The sequence below is a fragment of the Ptychodera flava genome (genome assembly GCF_041260155.1).
Source record: "Ptychodera flava strain L36383 chromosome 3 unlocalized genomic scaffold, AS_Pfla_20210202 Scaffold_27__1_contigs__length_13241970_pilon, whole genome shotgun sequence".
Lineage (NCBI taxonomy): Eukaryota > Metazoa > Hemichordata > Enteropneusta > Ptychoderidae > Ptychodera > Ptychodera flava.
This window is the reverse complement of record NW_027248281.1, coordinates 2,009,423-2,035,184: the sequence shown is the minus strand read 5'-3', so window position 1 is coordinate 2,035,184 and position 25,762 is coordinate 2,009,423. Positions and strand designations below refer to the sequence as shown.

At 36.9% G+C, this 25,762-nt stretch overlaps 1 protein-coding gene across 1 annotated transcript; it reads right to left on the bottom strand.

The window, feature by feature from the left end:
• Positions 1-3,722: 3,722 nt before the first annotated feature.
• Positions 3,723-15,570, bottom strand: LOC139126379 (poly(3-hydroxybutyrate) depolymerase-like). The gene is made up of 11 exons (XM_070692446.1): positions 15,418-15,570; positions 9,350-9,472; positions 8,893-9,090; positions 8,631-8,716; positions 8,174-8,284; positions 7,133-7,165; positions 5,784-5,895; positions 5,499-5,541; positions 5,051-5,182; positions 4,653-4,678; positions 3,723-4,219 (listed from the first exon to the last, which is right to left on the bottom strand). Exons 1-11 carry the CDS (start codon positions 15,479-15,481, stop codon positions 4,158-4,160), a joined length of 990 nt encoding a protein of 329 aa, XP_070548547.1. The 5' UTR covers positions 15,482-15,570; the 3' UTR covers positions 3,723-4,157.
• Positions 15,571-25,762: the final 10,192 nt, after the last annotated feature.

Genomic DNA, 25,762 nt, shown 5'->3' with positions numbered 1-25,762 from the left:
GTGTATCAGCACAGGAATAGGTGAATGCAGATATGCCGCATTTGCGGATGACCTGACGACCTTTGTAACAGATGAACAGTCATGTGTGAGAGAATATTTGAAATGTTGCACGAGTTCCACTCACTCTCAGGCTTAATGGTCAACCCTACTAAAACGGAAGCTATTTGGCTTGGTAAGTGCAAAAGACGTAAGAAAAAACCATTTGGCATCAAATGGCCGACATCACTGATCAAAATTGCAGAAATTTTCATCTCGTATAACCAAGAGTTAAACACCACTCTCAATTATGCAACACCACTCAAGCAGACGAAGGAACTCTGGGAACATGGAAAAAGAGATCCCTGACACTCATGGGCAAAGTTCAGAGTTTGAAAACCTTTGCCCTATCACAACTTAATACGTACGTCATGAGAATGACCACAATAACACCTGAAATTCTTAAGAGATTTGAACAGCTTATTTTCAATTTCCTCTGGAATGGGAAAGATAGAATAACCAGAAAGGTAATGGTCAGAGGGGTCTCCGAGGGGGGCTTAAAGGCCCCCGATGTGAAAACTATGCACAAGCTTATGCGTATAAACCTTATTAAAAGGTATCTAGATGAAAACATAGAGCACCTCTTGAAACTCTTTCTAGACCATCGCCTAAAATCTGTGGGTGGAAAGTACCTATTCAAGTGTAATTTCGATATTAACTCACTCAGCCTGCCCCTACCGAGATTCTACCAAGAAATGCTTGAATCCTGGTCGGTCTGCAATGTTGCGGTCAATGACTCTGAGATTGACATTACTCTTTATTTTACACTCCATTACAAGGACGTATATCTCTCATACACACATGCTGTAATTAATAGTCAACACAACTAATTATGCTTATCCGTGGACTTATCAGAGGTTGGTCAACATCGGAAAGATAGTGATGTTAATTAAAGGAGCCCGTTTTAGTAACCATTCCTATCTTTCGCGATGTTGACCAACCCGTAAAAGACCTATACCACACTGCTGTGCCAAACAGTCTGTGATAATTCACTTCTCATATATTCACATCGTTTTCGTAAACATTCTAAAAATGTCCTTTCTATTCCGAATATAACGTAATTATACCTGGAGATACCTGGAATGGCGTTGTCTATAGCTAGAAATACAAACAATTGGTGTTCGTTGACAGATGGCTTAGTAATTATATTCAACCTTCTATATGCATATGGTTTGACCACCTTGTCAAAAGGCAAGACTGGTGGTACTTGTTGTGGGGACAATCACATGAAATCACCTTTGGGAACAATGGCACCCTGATATATAGTCTATAGTATAGTATATATGTCGACAAAGTGGGTGTATTCAAAGTATGTCACATTCATAGAATTTTATACTACATCTCCATCTACTACATCTACTACTGGTTAGACGTCTTCGTCATGTACTGTGAAGCAGAGCTCACAATTTGAGCCGTGCAACGTGGAAGAAGAAGACACTGTTCAGAGTTAGTGTTAGAAAAGTTGGAATAAGGGATTATTGGAATTGTAAAGTTTACTGTTACAGTTATTTGAAAATTCTTACCGGGACATTACTGTGAAGCAATTGTAACAGTCCGTTCCCTCGGCCATGTGATAAGTGTTGCTAAACTCACATGTCACTTCCACTGACTAAGGTGTGTAGCTCGCAGAATTGTATTGCGTGGTAGAGAACGCCAATTTTCAGCGTCCATGCCATGAACAGATGAGCAAAAATTGTCAAATAATAACACAAAGTTTGCTGTCCATAATATACATGCCAAAATCGGCATAGTGTTGTCCTTTTACGATATATATCCCTTATCAGCTCCTCAGTGTCCACGGAGCAGCGTTTAGGCTGAGTGTATGGAGGTTCAGGAGAGACTCACGTGCAAAAACCAGCACATGTTACGGTGCGCAGAGCTAGTAAACCAGTGAATGGAAAGTGGTTCGTTCCAGGCAAGCACAGCATGGCTGTACACAAAGTCCCCTCCAGATTCGTATTGGGAATGGGGTACTGTGATTGGGCCTTTGAAATGCATGATGATTATCATTGTCGGTTATACTATTATCGTCCAATCACAGTCCACAAACTATCCACCTGGATACATCCATTGGCCAAAATATGATTCATGGACACCGAGTGATTCAAGTCTTGCTCATATACAAGTGGATTTTACATGGGAACATGGCGTATTTTTCTCTGTCGTGACTTGAAGTAACTACTTTTAAAAGAACAGGTCAACACCGATGTGATTTACCTTAATATGGGTCATTTTCACACCAAGCATTTCGACACCAAGCATTTCGATTTCCTATATTTTCTGAAATTTCAATTCTAGGAAACGCCATAGTTTAACCTATAAACGCCTTGATTTATCATTATGAATACTGCACTCAGGCTGTACTATTCCCAGTGTGACAACATGCACCACAAATCGTCGTGAAATTTACAACATTTTCGTCAAGCTACAAGAAACCGTTTTCAAGGGACGTCCTCGCATTTAAAACACTGCTCGCCGTAAAAACAAAAATGGTAAACATAGCAATAGAAGCGCTAAAAGAAAACGAGTAATTGAATATTGACTTTCTAAAAGAAGTTTCTGTTTGCAAATCTGTCAGAAAGTGGTGACAGGCAATCCCAAGATAAGTTACCAACAAACATCATGAAAGATGTACCTCAAGTTCAGATCTGTATATAGTGTTCGCCCTAAATATCTATTCTCCCGGAAGTCAAGTTTACCAACATGGATGACATAGACTCTAAAAAGACGAGAAGACAGGAAAGAAATGACCGACAAGTGAATAGTTTTATATGATAGGTTTAAAATACTTTACATAGCACGAAACCACATTTAAATGCATCGTCCGCTCGCACGGGTCCGTTACTGCAACTGCAGTGTCCCATTAACTGCCTCTGATTTCGGGGAGCATCCTGCTGCCGGACAAAGAGACCTCGGCAAGCGAAGATGATTCAGATGCATTGATCAGCGATGCTTAGAGCAATTCATATTATTTTTTCGAGTCCGAAGCTGATAAGATTGTTGATAGACGGAGAAAATCACACCCGATGCGACAAACGTGACCAATATTGTAAACTGAAATTTGAAAACAGATGACGTTGACATATCAGAGGCAGAAGATATACACTGGTGACGTAAATACCGCAATCAGTGATAGCTAACTATTTGAACTTTCACCACCTGTATGTAACGGTATAGGCCATTGTTATCGTTGAAATTTCAACCTTGGCCTGATTCAACATATACCGTAGACTTGGATCAAGTCTGTGATTGTGAAAAAGGAAGTCATTTCAGCAAGGTTTTACCGCATTGATATTACTTTGTATTTGACATGTTTTCACTGAGATAACAGAATACGACTTTCACGCTTTTGTGAGGTGAACACTCTTGGTAGCAATTTGTAGATGCATTGAGTAAATGAGATCGGCAGTAACTTAAAGATTCTCGGAATCTCGCGATGTGAATTCCACTACATCAAAGTCCGAAAAAATGATATTACTCTACTACATCGCATTCACTATCAGTTTTTATTCACAGGGCAGTCATCGGCAATGTTTACCAGGGCAGTCATCGGCAATGTTTACCAGGGTTCAGTCATCGGCAATGTTTACCAGGATTCAGCTGTATATCAATGTATTGTCCAAGAGCTATTGTCTGAAAATTAAATTATCCAGTAACGAAGTAAAGTAACGCAAGTAATGAAGCTGTTACGTCCCAATTCTAGGTTTTATTTAAAATATCCTATATCGAACAATTGACACCCATAGCCAGCTATCAAGGCTACAGGTAATCTTCGCCATAGTTGTGTATACAGTCTCTAATTTACATGCCGTCTGACGTCATTTGAATATCACATTTTATTTTCCAACGTAATCCTGGCGACTGTATGTGACAAGAAACAGATTTTCGACACAGCCAGATTAAGACCGTTAATAGAGTAAGAGTTCGTAATCGATTAAAATTTGACGGAGAACAAATTAGCGTTTTGTAATATTGCGTGTAATATGCAATTTAAGAGCAATTTAAGACAAAGTGACTGCCATGTGTCATCAAGATTGGAATATCATTAATGTTCATGTACTTCAGTTGACGTACATGTACCGCATCATGATTGGTGTCTTCAAGTCCTGCAACGTTCAGTTTTAACTGAGTACTCGTTCCAAAATTCGATGGACAGCGATCATCTGAGGGGCCAGGTTACTAGCTGTATGGATGAGAAAATGAAAAATCGTAATAAATTAATGTATTGTGAAGGATTCTCTCAGCCATGTTGAAAATTATTAAACGACAAAGTATAGTTTATTACTGTGAACTTTTAAGTATCAAAGCATCACATCTCACGACAATTATTACTACGTCACTTTCTGACGTCACCTACCTTTAGCAGATGGTTCATCAATGACCAAGTCAGATATTGGGTATCATAATTACCTTAATGTGAGACACATCAACTTAACATTCTCTACTGATACACTTTTTTTTCATAAAAAAATTAAACCGACAAAATTTTACGATGAAAAATAAATGGAAGAAACTTTAACCTGATATAATTTCGGAAATACTATCCTAGTCATAATAATGACATATAATGGTAAATATTTTCAACATTAAAAATGAACCTAAATACATTGACTTACCGTAAGCCGTGCCGGTGTATCCCCACCTATGAGATAAATAGTGTACAGTAAATGCATCATGCAATTATGTAAATTTCTTCTTTAAATGACTTGATATCGTTTTGAATACATTGGTTGCTTTCTGTTTTGTGATGTAATAAATTCATCTGCGATCTAATAATGATTAGCCATAAGTTCCTTTGGTTGAAAGGAAACTCCTACAACAACAAAACTTCTATATCTGAAGAGACTTAAGGTGTGGAGTAGGGACCACGTGTAATTACTTTCAATTTCTATGAATGCTGGTACCGCTGGCCCGGTCGAATTACATGATTTGCACTCAACGATTTATGGTTAATTAGTGGAGTGCTAGCTTTTCGGATAAAAATGACATGTTCATTTGTGTTGAAGTTACTTACCAATCCCAGCATCCCATGGCGTTACCGAGGAGAATTGAATTAATCGCTTGTGGATAGATAATGATGATATCGTTGAGTTCAGCGACTTCGTTATATCCTGTATTCCTCGCGTATTCATCTCCTAAATACACCCTGTGGACAGAATGTTAGTTATCATAATAAAGATTCAACAAGACAAAGTTTGTCATTAAATGGTTGAATGGCCACTCTATGTTGCTAGATTTCATTTGAGGTAATTTCTTTGTGTGGATGTAAGATAGGCCTAGGTGGAATCTAGACACTATCTGATATTTTCTCCGAGGTTGAAATCTGCTGAACGATTAGCTCATCAAGAATCGATCAATAGTATATCATTCACTCAAGACTAATGACAATATTCTATTGACAGCTTGAACACCGAGACAAAGAGGCGTTTCTGAGATACTGTAAGAATTATTTCATAGTTTACCTTCCTTGTTCACAGCCATGCATGGCAATGTGCACCTTGCAGTCTACAAAAAAATGAATAGCATTGACTGTGATACTTGCACATCATAGGCTACGTCATAACAATATTAGAGTGATTTTGCACAGTGTTGATGGGCTTGTTTGGGTGATTAAAGTGTGAACAAAGGTAAACGTGAATAAAAACATGCCGATGGACCTGATACATTGATCTCAGAGTCATTATTTCCACACAATATTTATCCTAAATTCTTATTTTTATTTCTTCGTTTGTTTAAAGCGTACTTACTGCTGAATCTCCTATCACAACCGGAAGGTACATAAACGTATCCAACGTCATCCATACTGGATTGTGAAGGCAGCGAGGTATAGAAGAACTCGTCTTGATCGAATGCATAAAACTGATAGTATAAGAAAAGTAAACAGTCGAAAGTTTGTTAATTTCGTCGTCGCATCATACTAGCCAAGAGCAATAGAGAACAAAGCATCACAGTGCCTACTGGTCGACTTTCGAGGAAAAAGTCACATGTTTTATGATTTACGGTGTTGTTCTATTTTAAAACAGTAAACTGCAAGTGCACTTGTATTCTGCAAGACTTTAGTATTGGAAATATCAGAAGATATTCTCCAATTGAAGGCGTTGCAGGACAGGTAAAATGTTCGAGACTAAAATATGAATAAAAAGTTGAGACAATGCAACATGGTGCACGAACAGATGTAATTAAGTATTTTCCACTTATAGTTTGTTGATACCGTCATGTTTACATACCTAAACAATACTCATTATGATTCATTTGCGAAAACAAACAAATAAATAAATAAATAAATAAATAAATAATATACAATTGTATCACGCTACAACCTGTAAATACTTGGTGAAATTTTCATATTCGTAATTTTTGGAGAATTTTAGCTATATTTCGTGATAAAATATCCTTCTCTGAAACCTGTCTTTCTATTTCCTTTAAATTTGTGTGCGGGTTTCTAGTGGTATTCAGAGGGTCATTTGATGAAATTGTGGTGAAATTTGCATACTAATAGTTTGAGAGCAATTTGCAATTTTTGGTCAAAAAATCTCTGAAACCATTTATCCATTGAAAAGTTGTATATCATGAGTTCAAAACTATGACAATATTTTGCCCAAGTTCTCTTATATGCCAAACTAATTTACAGTAGGCTGCGTTCAGCAATTCTAATTAAATCTTTAAGTAACTTTATATCTGAATGGTCTTAAAAGACTAAAAGCACAGAAAGTCTTTAGCCTTTAGTCTTTTATTGTACTGTCGATGCTTAAACATTCATTTGCCACAGCGTCATCTACCTATGAGTGATTACTGCACAGGCACACTGTACATTGCATTGTTCTTCATCATCATGGAGTTTGCATTTACATCCAAACATTCAGAGTCATTTGAATATTTCGACCACAGCATGAACACAGCCACAGACGATATTTCCTACTGTACTGGATCACATTAGTTGGATGTACTGATCAAGAAAACAGAGTAATGAAACGCGAGAACCCTTCACTTTCGTGAATTTGTTACTTCTTCTTTCAAAATCGTATTTACAAGCATTTTCAGTTTACTCGATCTTACAGTTATATCAAAATAAATGTTATATCGAATACAAACTTACATCACCTCGAAGAATAGTATTTGATCCCGGTCTCTGCAAATGGAAACATGCGATATTATCAAAACAAATGTCACAAAATATTCACAAGATGTGAGCCAAAGCGACATTCAAGGTGACGACAACTTTCTTCAAAAACAGCATGATAGCCATGAATTACTTAAGTAGATCCGTTTTAAACGATTGAATGAATGAATGAATGAATGAGTGAGTGAATGAATAACGAATAACGAATGGATGAATGAGTGATTTAAAGATGAATTCAAAGATCTGGAAATATATATATTTAATGTGTACTGGTGAGAAGGGTTTCGGAGATTATCGTTATATGGATGATATTTCCATAGCAACATTTCAATTTATTGTGCTCTAACTTAGTAACTCTGAGGCCCGCAGGTCAATCTGGTACACAATATCTTTGTGTATATGTAAAACAGATAATCAGTCGCTTGGCAAGTACAATATGCTGGGAATTGCCCCCCCCCCCACCGTAAAACCGCCTGCCACGGAGGTGATAGCTATAATAAATTGAGAAACCAAACAATGGTAGAAATCGACGCTGCTGAACAAAATCCTGAGCGGGGGAAGGAGCCATTGTAAAACATAGCAATACGTTCTACGATCGAATTTTCAATTTTTTTTCAACTCTGCAGTGTTTCGTATCAGTTTCAGCACTGTTACATAAAGCAGTCATTAACTGTCGTCCAATAAGAACAACGTATTGGCGTGTTATGACACAATGATTATGATACAGTATGTATGTATGTATGTATGTATGTATGTATGTATGTATGTATGTATGTATGTATGTATGTATGTATGTATGTATGTATGTATGTATGTGATTGTGTGTGGGTGTATGGATGTCTGCGTAAATTCATTATGGTCGTCTTTAGTTTTAATACAGAAGAAGAAAAGACTCATTATTGAGGTCGGTAAGGATACAAAGTATTTTCATTTGGATTAAAATAGCACCAAGAGCTGATTACGTGATATTCATCAGAACTATGCAGAATATAATGGTGACGAGGTTGATTTGCTTACCGTAAGACCGCCATACATATGATTGAGAATCTCGTATGCAGCGTTATAATTACAATTGTTGATGTAAGGCGAGCCACGATAACTACAACTGTTCCCATAGAAATCTGTAGGCTAAGAAGGTTATAGAAAAGATACAATTGATTCAATATTACCTGTTCAGTTTCCCGTTTCTTTCACTTTTACAGGAAAGTCTCTGATTTTGTTCGAGTGATATCATCGATATACATTTCCCTAAACACAGACTTTGATCACATCAACTTTCGAGTACTGAAAGGCATGTCACTCGGTCACTCCGCCCGTCCATATGATTTAATTGGCGATGCTATTTCACAATTGGGAGAAAGTCACAAAGCGAAGTTTTATGATGATTCCTAACACTTAGTGCATTTGAATATTAAAAGGCTGTTGATTTCGCCACAAAGCTGAAGACTATGACGGAATATTGCAATATTCATACCGTTGCGTGTTCGGCATTCAGGTTGTATTTTGTTTTGATGTTGGCGCCAAATGCAAGGTAGTATTCTTCCACTTCTCTCACAGAACCTTAAAGCGACAGAGAGAAAGGGGAGCGATGTCAGTAAGGTGTACAAACAAAAGTTGCATGGCCGAAACTGTAACAGGCATTAAGATGATGTTATGTGTTACCACTAAAATCTTACAGAAATGTATTATATTTGTCTTGTCATGATTCGGTAGGGTTCTTTACGTCATTCATTTACCTTGCATGACAACAGAGTCCAGCGTACCACCATACACAAATACACGGTCATTAATCATGTTGTCGACATCGTCAATAGTGTTCGTCGTTAAAGCCGTATTTTTAGTGACCTGGACGAGATATGGTGTGTCAATAGTAGACGGTGAGTCCATACATCTTAAAGCAATGATAGAATTTGCCTGGGCACAGTAGTATGGAGCTGTTGGTGAAAAAATAGAATCAATTAGAATCTTATTGTACCATATGTCACATGATATTATGAGATGCTAATAAAAATTAACTGACGTTTTCCTTGCCAGTTCAACATACATTGGATTTTCTTTAGGCATCCTCCAACACCATTTTGATGCAAAATCAGAAAGCTGTTTGTTTGCCCTTTTATTAATCCATTGTTCCCCATTGGAAGTACATAATTTACCGTGTGTTCAAACAAATCTTCACTGACATATGTCACTCACCTCCGGCCATGACGCCAACTCCCATCACTTCACTAGAATATGCAACATGAAACTGTGTTGCAAAACAAGATCCTGATGAAATTCCACTGATAGATACCTTAGCTTTGTCAGCGCCATAATAACCTGCCAACATAACATAAAAAAGATGTTACGAAAACTCTAGATAGACACCCCCCCCCCCCCATTCTGTGCACAAAAATGAGTTCTACTATATTACTGGAAATTGAGGGCAAGACCCAGCAGCAAAAACTTTAACCGTAATGTCACTGTCATGAAATTTGCAGACCGTTGTTTTTTCTGTTTATCACTTGTCATTCTGTTTTGTTACGGACAGTCAGGATAAAGTCTGCTTGTGAGGTCAACAAGGGTGACATCAAGTCGATAACTTTCCTGTACAGATACAATGACAGCGGCATTCGCATGACCCGATGACAATACATTACTGTCTATACTCTTTCGTATTTGTTGTAAATGATTTATTTGTGTACATGACTATCGGTGTCTCTCCCCGATAATTTTTGGACTTCTCTAAACCATGGTCTCATTGAAATACGTATTCTTTCAACATGTGAAACAGACTTATTTGTAGTCAAGGCTATAATTCCCGACGATTAAATGGAATTTTTTTCTTATTTTCAAAAACACAACGTTCTCAGTGACAATGATATTGTGAAAGGCCATATAATAATATAAAGATATAACCATCTCTCTTGCAAACTTTTAAATCAAGGTTACACCAGAGAAAGACTTGTCTCTACATTTAAGCTCTTTTTCGGCAGATATCACAAGCTGGTAGATAAATACGATATCGCTCTTCGACAAATGAGCGCCGATAGCACCAGTGACATTGGTCCTTAGTTTGTGACCACTACCTATCTGACTTACAAATTGATATATGGCGGGTGCCACATGCGGGGCAGGATGCGCTTACTATTTTTGAAACACCTGACATCAATTATTGGTCTTTGTAAGAAGTCCATATAAGCTTCTTTCACATTTTTTATTTTGTTGTGTGTTTGTACCGGTGCTTTGCTGTCTGTTCTGTGCTGTTTTATGTCTATGTTTATAACAATTGACAATGTATTACTAATTTTGACCTACTGGTATTGGATTATGGATGTGTATGGTTGTGATTATCTATACTATATTCTGCGTGTGAAACTGACTCAAATTTTATGTCGAATATATCTGTTTTCTTACTGAATATTTTCAACGAGCACAGAAGATACAGAATCTCACCACAAAATTATTTTTCAGTTTTGATGTATCTAAGTCACTGAAGGCAATCAACAACCTTGTTTCCGAGATAAAGAGAATCGTAGAACTCCTTTATATTATCGTGATGGTTTTGTTTAACGTGAGAAGCATTTTTTTTCAGCTTATCAAAATATGTTTTTGTTTTGACCATCAGGGCTTGCACGCTATCCCAGCTTTGCGTGGAAATACCTTGAGAGAACTGACCCGCTATCACATTTCAGGCAGAACAGTGATTTTGCTCTTGACTGTCTGTTCTGTGCTGTTTTATGTGAAAAATAAGTAACATAAATACAAAATATGGCGATTTTATCTCCATCTGCGATAAGACTGAACCCCAATATTAGTAGTTGAAGATTAATGTAACATTTCTCCGCCTGGGAAAATTTCTACTGAAAATTAATGTTGAAGAGACAGTTCTGCTTACTGACATCCTGACGATTCTAGATTTTACTATTTCTGATCTCGTTGATGCTCTTCTCGTAATTATGAAGTCACTATAACAGTTAAATAGACAGTTGGAACTAAGATGACGATTAATAAATTGACTAATTCACTGTGTTATTTATAATCTACTGTTATTAATAATCCACTGAGTTACTAAAATCCACAGAAAATGTGATACATCAGCCTACGTCCGTTACAAATATTCTAAAATATGCATCGTATTTAGACGATGTATATAAGTTGACGATATTTATGAACCTATAATACCGACCGTGTTGTACCTCATCGACGACATATCCTCAGAAAGATCAAAATCGCTCTGGTAATTTCGTCACAATTTCAACAAATCTGAACCTTTCTGACAGAGTGTCAGAGTTTAACCAATAACAAAAAATATGATTAACGCAATTGGAACCAATTTGGGAGAATTGAATCTTTACATTTTTCAAATTTCTTAAAAATGTTGGGTGCCCTATAGCTGAATGTTGCAATATAAGAATATTACAAATTAATCATGAAAACAATTACATTGCTCAAGGAGAAAATCAGATGAGTTTACATTTGCAGATTAAACCGACATTAGTTCACTGTCCAATTATTCCAAATTAGTTCCAGTCGTATTAATTATAGTAAAGGCTGAACTCGTTACCATGCTGTAATCTCTGCAGACGTACAAGACAGTTGATTTCAGGCACTGATGTATTTACCGTATGATCAAGAAAGCGTCCTCAAATTCAAAAGTGAATGTAAATATAAATGTGATTATCAATGCGTATAGTGAGAAAAAAACAGATCATAGTGTGAGGTAAATGGACACCAATTCACAGGCAACAAAGTTCAAACTTGATAAACTCGGTCTTTTTAACAGGGGTTACGAAACAAGGGGGTTACGAAATTAGAACACTTTTGGGTCAGTTAAGTGCGAACAGAAGCATGTGTCTAGCTCATCCCTGTAAACCTATCTTAATCATTTTCAAGTTTCAAAACTAAAAAAGACAACACTTCGAGGATTACTAACGTGCGAAAATAGATTACATCTCGTCGAAGTGATAAAACAAAGCAAACGCCGAATCATAATTTCTTTGACGAATTTGAATCTCAATAACAACAAACACGCCATATTATCGCTGTCCTATCTCATCGAGTGAATGAAGGTTTTGTTCTTTAGCAACCTACAGAAGCCCTCAAGAATGTTGGCGCTGACACTTACATGGATGTGTGGGAAAATTTGGGCAAAGCAGCATCTGTCATACCGTGCAGTGATCAAAGTTTACAAGAGCGTACACGCGAACCATGAATGCCAGCAGTTCCACTCTGCAGTGTTTCAGAATTTGAATCTGTCGAATTCGCTTGGAACGCAGTGTATCAATTACTTCTGACGATGAAGATGTTTGCCGAGTTTTTTAGCTCATACAAAAATGACTAGTTTAGAGAAGATATAAGGTGAATTGCAATCCAACTGAGATAAACACTGAGATAAGATAGAGAAATGTCATCGCAATTAGGTCACCTATTAATATACTCTGGCTAGCATCAACAACATTTCTTCAATACTAGCTATCATATCGCGTGCATGAAAATGGTATTTAGTGCAATAACACAGTCAGATGCTACAATGATAACGAAATGCTAGCTTGACCTGAGTTTAAAAAGTCGTTGATAATAAGAGAGTAAAGAAATCATTTTATCAAATAGGCATAAAATACGACATTAATCTAGTTCTCTTCAGCAAACCATTAGTCCACGGGCTAGAGGGTCCACAGTGTTGCCTTTCCCAATAAACACTAATACGATTGGAACTAATTTGGGATATTTGGATGGTGAAGTAATGTCTTTAAATCTGCAAATGTAAGTCAATCTGCTTTTCTTTTTACGTTACACACTTGTTTTATGAGTAATTTGTAATATTGAGACATTCAGCTATAAGGCACCTAACATTTTTGAGAAATTTGAAAAATATGAAGATCCAATTATCCCAAAATAGTTCCAATCGTTTTCACTGATTTTTTTTCTGCAAGAAGTAAAACTAAAGTTAACATCGGGTGGTTTTGAATGAACTGTCTCTCCGGACCAATTTTGTCTTGTGCGTTTAGCGTGCAATCGTAAAATGTGGGCAGGGGTCCTATATGTCCATCTTATAGGATATGCGTCTAATCTCGTTGAGCTTCAGGCGCAGGACGAGAGTACGAAGACCAACAGAAAACAGCAAAAGATTTTGGGAAAATAGTTTTTATAAAATTGCAAGATGTTCGGTTTTATTTAAAAGTCAATCGTTATTAAAGTAAGGTGTATCGGGTCGTCGTATACCTATCTTTATTTTTGTCCTTAACACTGACTGATTACCCGATGAAATATATATCGTTCTTTGAAATCATGAACAATTAACACACGGTTTTTATATGTATATGCAATACAGCAACGAGAGCTACATAAATCAACACACAAATGGTGTGCTTGCACGCTCACAATTTAACCACTGACCTCAAACCTAGAAGCATGTATTTTTAGGTCCCTCAATCATAAAACAGCTATCAAAATTTCCTGTGCCGCAGTAAAATATATTTGGGGAACTGAATGCTATTAGATAACAGAAAAAAATACCATGAGCAGCCATTTCGTGGTTGCGTTTTCTATCGCTGAGGCATAGCCTATATATAGCATCCTTAACCCGTATTCACTTTTAACAATATTCACAAAACACTCAACATTACAAATGACACAATGACGACTTTAAATGTTTATGCTTTCCAAACACAACGAAAGAAGTAAATAATCATGTATATTTATCACAATTTTGTTTTAAAACAAGGGACCTATATTTCTCACTCAGTACTTCCGGTAGGCCTAAGTGTGAACAAATGACGACAAATATCCACTTCAAATAACTTCTGTTACGAAGGGTATGCTTCCTTCGACAATAATTGTCTGTTTCTAGAAAGAAGTGTCTAAGTTTGCTAAATATATCAGTTCCATTACAGTTCGTCTTTGTTCATTTCATCCTGGAGTCATTATCTTACTCTTAACCATATCCATGGCCTTAAATCTCAAAATACCGGATGTTGTCATCGTTTTTATTGTTCAGCCCATACAACTCAATCAAATACACGCAGAAACCTGTCCCAAGTTTGCGCAATGAGAAAGAAATCATAATTGTCTTTTAAAGTTTTAGCAATTCCGGCGAAAACAAATTACAAAATTGCAAGAAATTTCGTTATAAAGTCCACCTGTTCCGCGCATTTCTTCGAATGCGAATATTGTCGGTTTTAGAAAGAGTGTGACATGCTTGTATTCAGCTGCATTCAGAAGGAGATATAATATACCCACTACTACGGTAACCCATTTTTTACAATTTAGAGCAATACACACTGGTCAGAATTAGCTCCAGAGATGCAGTGCATCTCAAAATATCTCATGTTTTAGAAAAAAAAATTTTCTTGTCCAGCTGGTCGTAAAGAACCAAAAATATTCATGCAGTAGACTTATGGAGGATGTTACCATGGGTTCTGTATATTCTGGTGTTGCTGCCATTCTGGTGTGCTTTTGATATTGTGAAAAATAGAAGATCGCGGTTATCGATATTTTAAGAGTGAAAATAAAAGCTAACGTCCTCTGAAAACAGAAAGGAAAAGAATTTGTTGTACTTACAACATAACTGTAAATCGGAATTAAGCGAATGTAGTGTCACGGAGTGAATATTGCAGTATAGATTGCTTCTAACATTATATTATCTTTACAGATTTGTTAATCTAGGTCGTTCATGGTTGTTATGTCAAAGGATATTTCGACAGTGAACTTCATTGCAAGAACTTTTATAATTCTTTAATCAATCCAATTGTAAATTACAAACAAACAAATGCGTTCGAAACATCGGCATCTGAGGCATCAACTTTCTTGTTATGTTCCAAAAACGACAAAGAATTTGGGAAACGATTTAGGGATGGTATTTCGATAAATTGAACAGGATCGAGATTTGTCGGAGAGAGGAAACCGATCGGCAGATAACTTATTTTCATTTTGTTCGCAAATTAACCAATCTCACCGCACATCAATATTTCAATCGTAAAAGATAGTTCCCACACCTAATATTATTTTGTTTGAAGTATTTCCTTAAAGTTAGGATCCGGAGTCCCCTATCCCCATATGGATAATTAGTCGTTGATATGCCATTTTAAATACATCTGAAGATTCTTTCCAGATGTAAATTTACATAATTTTTGATCAATGAAGTAGAAAAAAATTTCCTGAACCAGAGTTTCATAATTTCGTTCTTCACTGGATTTAAAGATACCGGTTTTCGATTCCGACTCCGTTCGTTCGAAACAATGGTATCTGTGTCTGAAATCTCATCGAAAATTTAGAAGACTTACCTAACTGTTGAACAGAGAAGACGCCAGGAAGCAAAGCGCTAATTACAAGTAGAGCCAAAATCATTGTGACAGTTTGACGATATTCCGTGCGTGTGTGAAATCGCTTTGAGTACGTGTTTATATGGACGATAGATGGCGACAAGTCAGGTTTGAAGCCCTTTAAGGCTTTAATGATGGATCGTTCTGTATTATTTTAAGGCCGCTAAACACACCTGTTATTCTCACATGCTAAGCTGATATTATCTTCTAAGATAACAACTTCTACACTTGATATGATTGATAAAGATGTCCTGTTTTCGTTGACAGATAGTGAGGTGTACCATGTACCACTATTACAAGTATATATGTATGCTAAAGACCATATCTTCGCCAAACCGATATTGGTTGAATAACGACAGCCGCAACTATACGTACTTTTATTGCAGTCTTATTTTCGTAGTTTATTGTTTTTTCGTGTTCATCGATTTATCGGAATACGAACAGAAGAAGTTTCATCCCATGACTTGACTCATGATTTTCTAGATTGTTTACCGAGAAGGTCAAAATTAGTACCAATAGTCTACTCTCGTCCACTCTAACTGAAAGGGGTGAAGAGGTTTCTCGTTTCTATAAACTTGCACTTGCCCTGAGATAGCGTAAAGTCCACATCAAAATTCTCTTTTCTCAATCGACTGCGAAACTGATTAAGGTAGAAGGCGCCTCGGGGACAGATAGTTGAACTCTCAAATTTCTACAATTCTTTTCTGATCTACCACTTGTGGAGGCTCATTAAAAGCTCTTGGAGAAAGAAAAACTTTCACCGTCTTAATTTTTCGAAAATCCAATATTTAATTTTTCCTATCGGAGTTTTGCTGGTTGCAAATTTTGCACGTCGGCCCCCGATTTTTATTGTTGATTTGGTAAGAGAATAGTTGAAAGTTTCATTTAGGAAAGTTTGAGCAAAATTTGAAGTCTTTCACTTTGGAGGCGAATACAACGCTAAGTGCCCGAACGTACACCTTATCAATTCGTTTTAGAATAAATTTAAACCTCCCGTGTTTCAAATCCTCTCTCTTTAACTAACAATTTCAATATTGAAATTAGGACACGATTTTTTAAATTAATCTCTTTGAAATGGTGACAGTTGATGACAGAAATTCAGTTTTCATAGATGAAAGACACTCGAACGATCTCAAAAACTGCATAATTTTTGCAACTTAACAATCATGGGTGATTTTGGTCAAATTGAGTCCTCAGGCCTGGCTGAAGGTGTTCGAATTACCGTGCACCATATGTACAGAGACTTGGATCTTTGTGGATCAAATATAATCTTTAAAAACGCCTTAATTATTCAAGGTGTAAATTAATTATGTTCATTTACGTTGGTTACAATTGTAACAAGCAATTACTCTAAAATTCTATCGTTAAAATAATTATCTACTTCATGGTGCAAGTGATGACACATATTAACCATATCATTTACCATAGGGTATTCTTCATTGGACAAATATGAACACGCTTCAAAGCAGCCATTACTGTGATATAATCTGATTTACCATCTCGCCAATGTAACCAAAAATATCCCCCAGAAAGTAACCTGTAAAAGTGTCCACAAGATTGTTGCTCATTTAATTTTAATTTGAATAATATTAAAAGTACGCACGGACAAAGAATATTCACCACAATTATACACTCCACCCGATGAACATAACATGCATAACATTTTGACAAAAGACTAACTGTATTCAAAGTTCACCTTTTAGAAATCTCACATCAAGGGGATTGGACGAGTAGTTCCAGCAAAAACTTTCACCGTAAGTGCATCATACCTGGATGAGGTCGCTTCGAATAATTCAAATGCAAGGTGACCGCTATTACGGATCTATTTTTGTCATCATGAAAACAAAATACATTAAACATTTCACAAAATGCAAACATTAAAAACACAATATTGATAATTTTGTTAGAGCTTTGATAAGAACATCCCAAGCGAAATTTAACCTGAGTGTAAAAACAGTTGCATAAAGCGTTTCTGACCATCGCTTTCAAACTGAAAAAAACTCGCTTTCAAACTGAAAAAAACTGGGCCCTGTTTTAAAATTTTGTACCATTCTAAAATCTAAAAAAGAGTGCTTCGTTCGGACCTACAAATGAAATTCGCAAAAAGTATGTTTTTCTTTTCAAAATAGCAAAAGTTGACAGATAATGATGTTCGATATTGACAGCAAATTCAAATTACCGCATATCTAAAGAGAAAGACTATCCGTAATTACTGTAGTGTTGGCCACTTCTATTGACTTGCATGTAGAAATGAAAGAAACTGTCATTATTGCAATGTTGTCATTTTTGGAACTTTTATGCACGATTCGGTATGAGAAGCCGTTTTTAAAAGCAGTAGATTTTAAGATAAAATTGCATTTCTTTTCTTTCTTTACTGAGGAATCTGTGAAAAATCCAGTCATCATGCAGATTTTCATAATTTGTTCGTAAACATATCATTATGTATATAGCTTAGCTGACTGGTCATCAGCTTCTTTATGTCTTCATATCCATACTGAAAAGAAGTTCCAATGCCTTAGATCATATCAGCTGTCTTCTTCTTTGGAGACTGATATTTGTCATCAAAGCAATGGAAACTGCATAAAAGCAAAAGTTGCGATGTACCCTCATACTTTGTATCTCATAAAGTAAAATTGGAACACCTATTTCTCTTCCCATATATTTAAGGAAATATCGGGAGCGAATTTTAAAGAATTGTAAGGAAAATTACAATATTTTGACCTTTACCAAGTCGCCCGTGAATGTACTGTAATTATACAAAAATGGTATTTTCTCGATGATACAAAACCCGATAAGGTCATTTTACTCTATGCAAAGCTATGGAATATCGGTTACCGATAGCAGAGTACTTTGCATTTATTTCAATAGTGTATACACCTGTCATTCTCATACATACTGATAATCCCATACTATATCTTTCAATTATCAGTTAATTAACCGTGGTTTATCGCAAAAAATAATATATTCCCCTCACTTAAAGTGCAGTAGTTTTTTCTGACTTATTGTTGACCTGAGCATCAGGGTGTCCTACTAGACGTATACCATTTAGGACATAAATTTGTGTCCTAAACCCCAGCGTCGCTCACGTTGATTGGTAGGTCTTATGTCCCTATGTCCCATCTGCGTTCATTCATTGGCTGCCTTTATGTCCTCAAGTCTCATTAATATTTACTGTTCCGAATGCAACTCATTCATTGGCCGCCATATGTTCTTGTCCCTGCCTCACTTTCGAGTGTTCCTTGTCTCGTTCTGCCATGTGCTCATTACTGTAACGCATCTGCGAGCCCAGCCAATCATTACCAGACAGTTATAGAACGTAGTCGCAACGTTTGTGAAGACACATTTGTCTTTGCACCTGCGCTGCACTTAATCTCATTGTCAGGAAGCTCTGGCATCAAAGTTGTCTGCATTCCCCTGACACGTGGACATGTGACACGTGGAAATATTGGTCTTATTAGATGTAAATATTTCTGTCAGTAAAAATATGCTGCTTCTTACCAAATGAACAACTTTGGATTTACACTCTTCAGCTACAGATTCATTTGTACAACAAAATGCTTGCCATCGGATTGTGTATTAAAGCTCCATTAGCTGTCCCATTTAGCTTTTTCAGTATTGTTCTCCGTTTTGACTCCAGTTTCTGGTGTTAATCCCTGGGCTATGATGAAATAAATACCAAATGCATACCTTGTCGATGCAGTCTAAATGGATATAATCAGGCGTTATTGTTGAATACTGTATTCAAGTCCGGACTAGAATTCATTTATCAACAATAACAATGGTCATTACACGTGTACTGGGTGTGTTGACAAGCAGTCTGAGAGTAATGGACACTTTAAATTAGCATAGCACAGGTATTAGGATGAGAAACTATAGCAGATTTACAGAACTAAAATACTGAAAAAATAGTCAAAAGTTACAGCTCATGTCCCTTTAATTCCGAATTGATAATAAAGGACTGCATCATTGATTCCAGATGATCCATGTACATGATTGAATAACGTAGTCAGCATCTTTAATTAGACTAGCTCTTTAGTTTGTTCGGACATTTACGTCTGTTGATGATTATTTTCGCAATCGTCTACAGATCCAATGTTGGTGTACATATATCATCGAAACGAGCAAGGTAAATCTGCTTGTGATCCGCTCGATGCGAAACACAGATTACAAGACATTAGCTGTGGAGGGCAATTCATGCGCCTGTTGTGCACCTGTTTGAAGTCAATTTGACAAAATTCCGGGCAACCAGAAACAACCCTGCTAGATGCCTCGCATTTCCCGAATAAACTTGAGACTTTGAAAAAGAACACGATACCTTCAACGGAGGAATTTTTTTTTAAATTTCTGGCGAATGTTGACTATGCTTTTGGTAGAGGAGCTGCGGTAACCACAGAGACAAACAAAGACGGGGGGTGATTATATGACCATTTAGCAATCGTACAGAGGTATTATATTTGACCTAAGATTGTCATGGCGATACGTTGTGTTTGAATCCATCATAATTGGCGGCTTCACAAAGGTTACTGTCAGTCATTGTTCGAAAGTGATGAATGAAACACCTGGAGTCTGGGACTGCTTTGCTAAGCGCGCAGATATATTTGTATATTACAGTAATGAGCACATGGCAGAACGAGACAAGGAACACTCGAAAGTGAGGCAGGGACAAGAACATATGGCGGCCAATGAATGAGTTGCATTCGGAACAGTAAATATTAATGAGACTTGAGGACATAAAGGCAGCCAATGAATGAACGCAGATGGGACATAGGGACATAAGACCTACCAATCGACGTGAGCGACGCTGGGGTTTAGGACACAAATTTATGTCCTAAATGGTATACGTCTACTTGAACCCAGTATCTTTCTATTGTATGTTACAATATTCAAGGCAATGACAGACCATGCACGTTTCATTCATTGAACTGGACCGGACTGGACTGGAAGGGATTTATGCATTTGTGATTTTGTTCATAACGTGAGGCATTTTCGATCTTTGAGCCTTTTACAACAAAGAGGAAAAATTAATATGAAGACAAAAGACTCTTCAGGATCAACCTTCTTATTGTCGTCTCAGTTATCGTCATCTTTGTGAATATTTTGTGCTACTTGTTTGCAAAATGTCACAGGACTGTCCGACCTCAGAACTTCATGTGACGGACATATTGGGCGACAGCAAGTGATACGACAACGGTAAAAATATGGGGTCTGATTTTAACTGATAAACACAGACACAACTGATAGATTTTAACTTCTTAATGAAATAGGCCTACAGACAGAACTGAATGATGTTTTGATACTCACAACACATGACACTCACGGTTCCTGCGAATGATTCACTTTGTTGTATTCAGCTGTAGTGACCGTGTGGAGGCACTGGCAGAGCTTACACTGAAGTGTTGTTGGTTTACAACGACAGACTGGAAACAGTTCATTGGGTCTTTGAGTCTTATTTTGCTGGTTGTTCGACTCCATGAGCATGCAGTAGTGGCTGCTTAATGGTTATGGCAGCATGGTCTCACCTATCAAAATGGCAGTGATAGAACATTGCACAGCCATAAGTACTGACTGTAACAACGACAGTGTGAGTGTGCATCCAACGATCTCATAACTGTCAGTGCTTGATTGAACAAGTCTGCGAATCATATCAACTCTACTATGTCATATCCAGAAATCTTGAAGGTGCAAAATAGTGATTACCACACAAGAAGATGACACACAACAAATATCGACTCCATTCGGCGCTATTTGCGTTAAAACAGAGTTCGAATTCATTCACTCAAATAACCCACTGACACACACCAGGTACACCTGTATTCATCAATAATATGCAAATGCTTTCAATTCACCAGATCGGTCTTGCATCATACAAATGATGCAAATCAGTAAAAGATATCAATTTGAAGACCAATAAAATACAAAAATACTCTTATCCTGCTCTGAAAGGGTTAGAATAATGCATAAAAACGATGACATTGGATATATGCTCCATATATATCACCATGGTACTTCCTCTGTGTATGTAGTGATGGTAAGCAAAAAGGGCACTGCATTGTAAACAGAAGAACAAAGCTTCAAACAGATTGAGAATACTCATCGATCGATGGTCAACTCAGTAATAATCATTAGAAAAATAAACTGACAGCACAGATGCATTCTGTTTCAAATAAACCATACGATAATCCCGCTATATAATCTCTCCTTAAAGTGAATAACGCAATCACGTTAGGGACTCCGTTCTCAGGCGTTCTACTGTTGGTTAGGTCTAAGGTGATGAACAAGCTAAGATAAAAACTATTTCTATTTTCTTCAGTTAATTGCAAATGTTCATGTTGCATGGTTAGCAAATTACTACCTGCTCTCCTATTCAGGACAGGTAGATTTTTCGGCGGGCAGGTAAAAACTTTAATCTGTCCTATGCATGGCAGGTGGAAATAATTGAATGGGTCACAGGCAAAGTGTCAGGCATTATATTGCTCGGTCAGGCGACCTTTCATAGTTATCTACCCTAATGCCCGTTCTCACGAATTCCTCTCACCGATATATTGACGAAAGCAATGCTTTCAAATGAGAATTGTGAGTAATGTGAAGTTTTAGGCTTACTTTTTGAGATGAAGTGTATGGGAATACAATATTGAAGTGTATGAAATACAATTGACTCGATAAGGTTATTCGACTAACATTAATTTATGACAAAATTTAATCTCTAAATCAATAGCAGTGAATTAACTAAACTGATGTTAATCCATGTCGATCAATCAATCAGTAAATAAGAAAAAGCTGTGATAGATGAGCGTATAAATATTTTCTTGCATATCTACTCGAGTCAGTTGAATGCCCTGACTCTGCGCTGCGATTAGTCCGCTACATCAATAACATGACAGATTTTTTGCATATGAAGGTGTTTTCTAAAGATTTGTTTTGGTTCATTTTTGTCATTTTGGAACAAATCTTCCCAGCGTATTTTCCCGGCGGTATTTGAACACAAAAATCATGGAATTTGTCAAAAGAATCACAGTTTATGACTCATATATCTACCTGAAAAGATCTGCCAAAATATAAAGGAAAAGGCGTTTCGTTGTCGTGGTGTAAGTTTCACTTGCTATTACTAGTTTAATGTGTTCCATATCTTGGTTTAATATTTTAAGAAGAAGTGATGTCCCTTGGAGTAAGTCGGCACAAAAATGACTCTAAAGTTGATGAAACCATTTCCACACGTTTAAGAGGGCAAATGAGAGCCATGAAGTATACATACGGTGACATAATGAAAGTGAAAAAGGGCAAAGGTCATCGGACTGTCTTCTCTGGTTATAAACTGCTAAAACATCAAGCACACCTGATTTTGTAAGTTATTAGGATTGATAAAATTGGGTGTCATGTTCCCAAAGTCATCTGTTTAGACAAAACACGAAATGTTTCCACCAGTGATTATGAAAATATATTACTTTTACTCCATCATACATAAACTTGTGTAAATTTATAATTTTGCCTTTACACCCTAAAATTCATTACCATTTTCATCAAAATCTTCATGTTTCTGAACCACAATTTTTTTCCCATTTTTGCGTACCTTATATTGATGAAAAGAAACTTGTTGATTATCTACTGCATTTGTGGGTCATCTGATAAACTGTTGCTCTACGGGTCACATAATTATCTGCTGCATAATATGAGGAAGTGTAACATTCTTCGTGGAATTTTCAAAACGGCAAAATTGCAATTAATTGTGTCTTACTACTGATAGGTAGTACTCAGTTTTTCCTTCAAACAGAGAAATTACCAATGATGCATTGTGACATTATATAATTGCCAGAGAAATGCTACTCACAAAAAGTTTGTAAGTTTTAGCCACAGTCACTGTGTGTGGAGGTACTGTGTCCAGTATACACAAACGACTACGGTTACTTTTCATTTCGCTAAATGTTTACAATTATGTCACATATGCGCATGTGTACTTCTAACAATCTCTGCTGAATGCATTTTCTGATGATGATGATGATGTATAAGGTGGTTTGATCACCCTTAAAGGCACAGAGTGACTATAAAAGGTAATTACACTTCAAAGTCAGGAGAGAGAAACTCGAGTGGAGTGTTTGTTTATAAAAGACTTCAGGTTTAAAGACAACCAATGAGTATCAGCCAATCCCATTGGTTTATTGTAGAAATGCAAGAAAATATTCTTGTAATATTGCTATTTTCTTGAAATATTCACTAAAAGACTTGGACTGAGAAGTCAATGTATTTCAGTGTCACCATGCTGTTACGATGGTGTTACGAAGGCACATAATTTGAATAATAGTGATGGATAAACAATAGCTGTGTTAGTCATTAACATACCATTAGCATTAACCACGTGTAGAGGAACACCTGGTTTGTTTGAATATTACAAGAGGTTTTTGGCTTTTGGTTTTTTTGTTCAGTGTGTATTTGTCTGGGGCCGCAGTCAAGTTGTGTGAGTTTGCGTTCATCCAAGAAATGGAGAAGTGATTGTAATCCACGTGTAAGCTTGACGTTGAAGTTCAGCTCACCAGTCTAGGTACGTCGGGTATGTCAAGTCGGACTAAATACAACGCTGCTCTCGGACTTTGAAATGTGTGTCTACGCCAACAACTGTAAGTGAATTGTGTATTCAACTCCTACTTGAAGGACTTTGAAAAGGAACGTCGGGAACAGTGTATGTGCCAATGCGAACTGTCATTGGTAGACTCGGACAATTTACCACGTGTTACCGCAGACTTGGGACGAAGTTCAAGAATCACTTCTGGACGCCCGGCAGGACACAGGACACTTTTGGTATTTGAGTTAAGGACACTTGTCTTGTAGCAACTAAATTTGTCAGTGTTTGTACTGTATATCTGTGGAAAATAGATTCACAGTGAATCGTATAATTTTGGTCTATTGTGTATCATTGCTGCTGCTGTCTGAGTGTTTGTGCTGCGTTAGTTTTGGTACATAACATAATTGGGGGCTTGTCCGGGGTCGAATTTTGTGAACAAGACAAAACGAATTTCTAGAGGGGGAGACAACCCTCATAAGTTTGTTCATTTGTGAATTAGGTAAATTTTGCTACATACTACCAGACAGCCAGCAACAATGAGTAACATTGATGAATTCGTAACATCTCCCACCACTCGTGCCTTAGAAGAACTAAAGAAAATAGAATTGCTTGCCGTCGTACAGAAATTACAAATTGAAGGTGTCAGAGCTTCTATGACCAAATCAGAACTCAAGAAAATAATTGTTGAATATTATGTCGAAGAAGATGTGTTTGGTGAAGAAACTTTAAAGCAATATCAAGCAAACCCACAGAAGGGGCAGAGTTGACAAGATTGGAATTAGAGTTGGCAATTAAACGGCTAGAACAAGAAAAAGAAATGAAAATTCTAGAAATGCAGATGCACGAACGAGAAAAAGATAAAGATAGGCAGTTTCAATTGGAAAGGCTAAGATTGAGTTCTGATTTGGACATTTCATTGGGAAGAGATTCGTCCTCTGTCAGTTTTTCAGCAAGTAGAGAAGTTAAATGGTTCCGCCTTTTAATGAGCAAGAGGTTGATAAGTATTTTCAACATTTCGAGAAAGTGGCAGAAAATCTAAAATGGCCCAGACAATATTGGCCTTTAATGCTTCAAAGTGTACTGACGGGTAAGGCACAACAGACTTATTCTGCTCTTTCGGTAGCCGATTGTGCCAACTATGACCGAGTGAAAGCTGCTATATTAAAAGCATGTGAACTTGTTCCTGAAGCTTACAGACAAAAATTCAGGGGCTTGCGTAAGCAGGAAAATCAACGCATGTTGAGTTTGCTCATGACAAAGATGTATACTTTGAAAGGTGGTACACCTCAAAGGAAGTTAATAATGATTTCGGTAAACTCAAACAACTCATATTGATAGAGGAATTCAAAAAATGTGTTCGTGATGATGTGAAAACATATCTTGATGAGAGAGATGTTCAAACTTTGGAACACGCAGCGGTGTTAGCCGACGATTTTGCCTTGACCCATAAGCCGAAATTTCATATTTCAAAGATTTCCAATAAACAGACAAAAATAGATAAAGAGGTTCATGATAACGATTTGCCTGGTGAGGTTAGATCAAGCACCCCATTTCATAAGAGTAGCTCTCGCCAGACCAAATTTAACAGTGGTTACGCAGATAGGGGTAAACTAGAGTCCCAACTTGTCATTACTGTAAAAGGGCAGGGCATATTATGGCCGAATGTTGGAAGTTGAAAAGAAAGAATGAACCTTTGCCCAATGCTCTTGTTACTTCACATAAGAGTATTGTGGATAGTGCACCTGATGATAT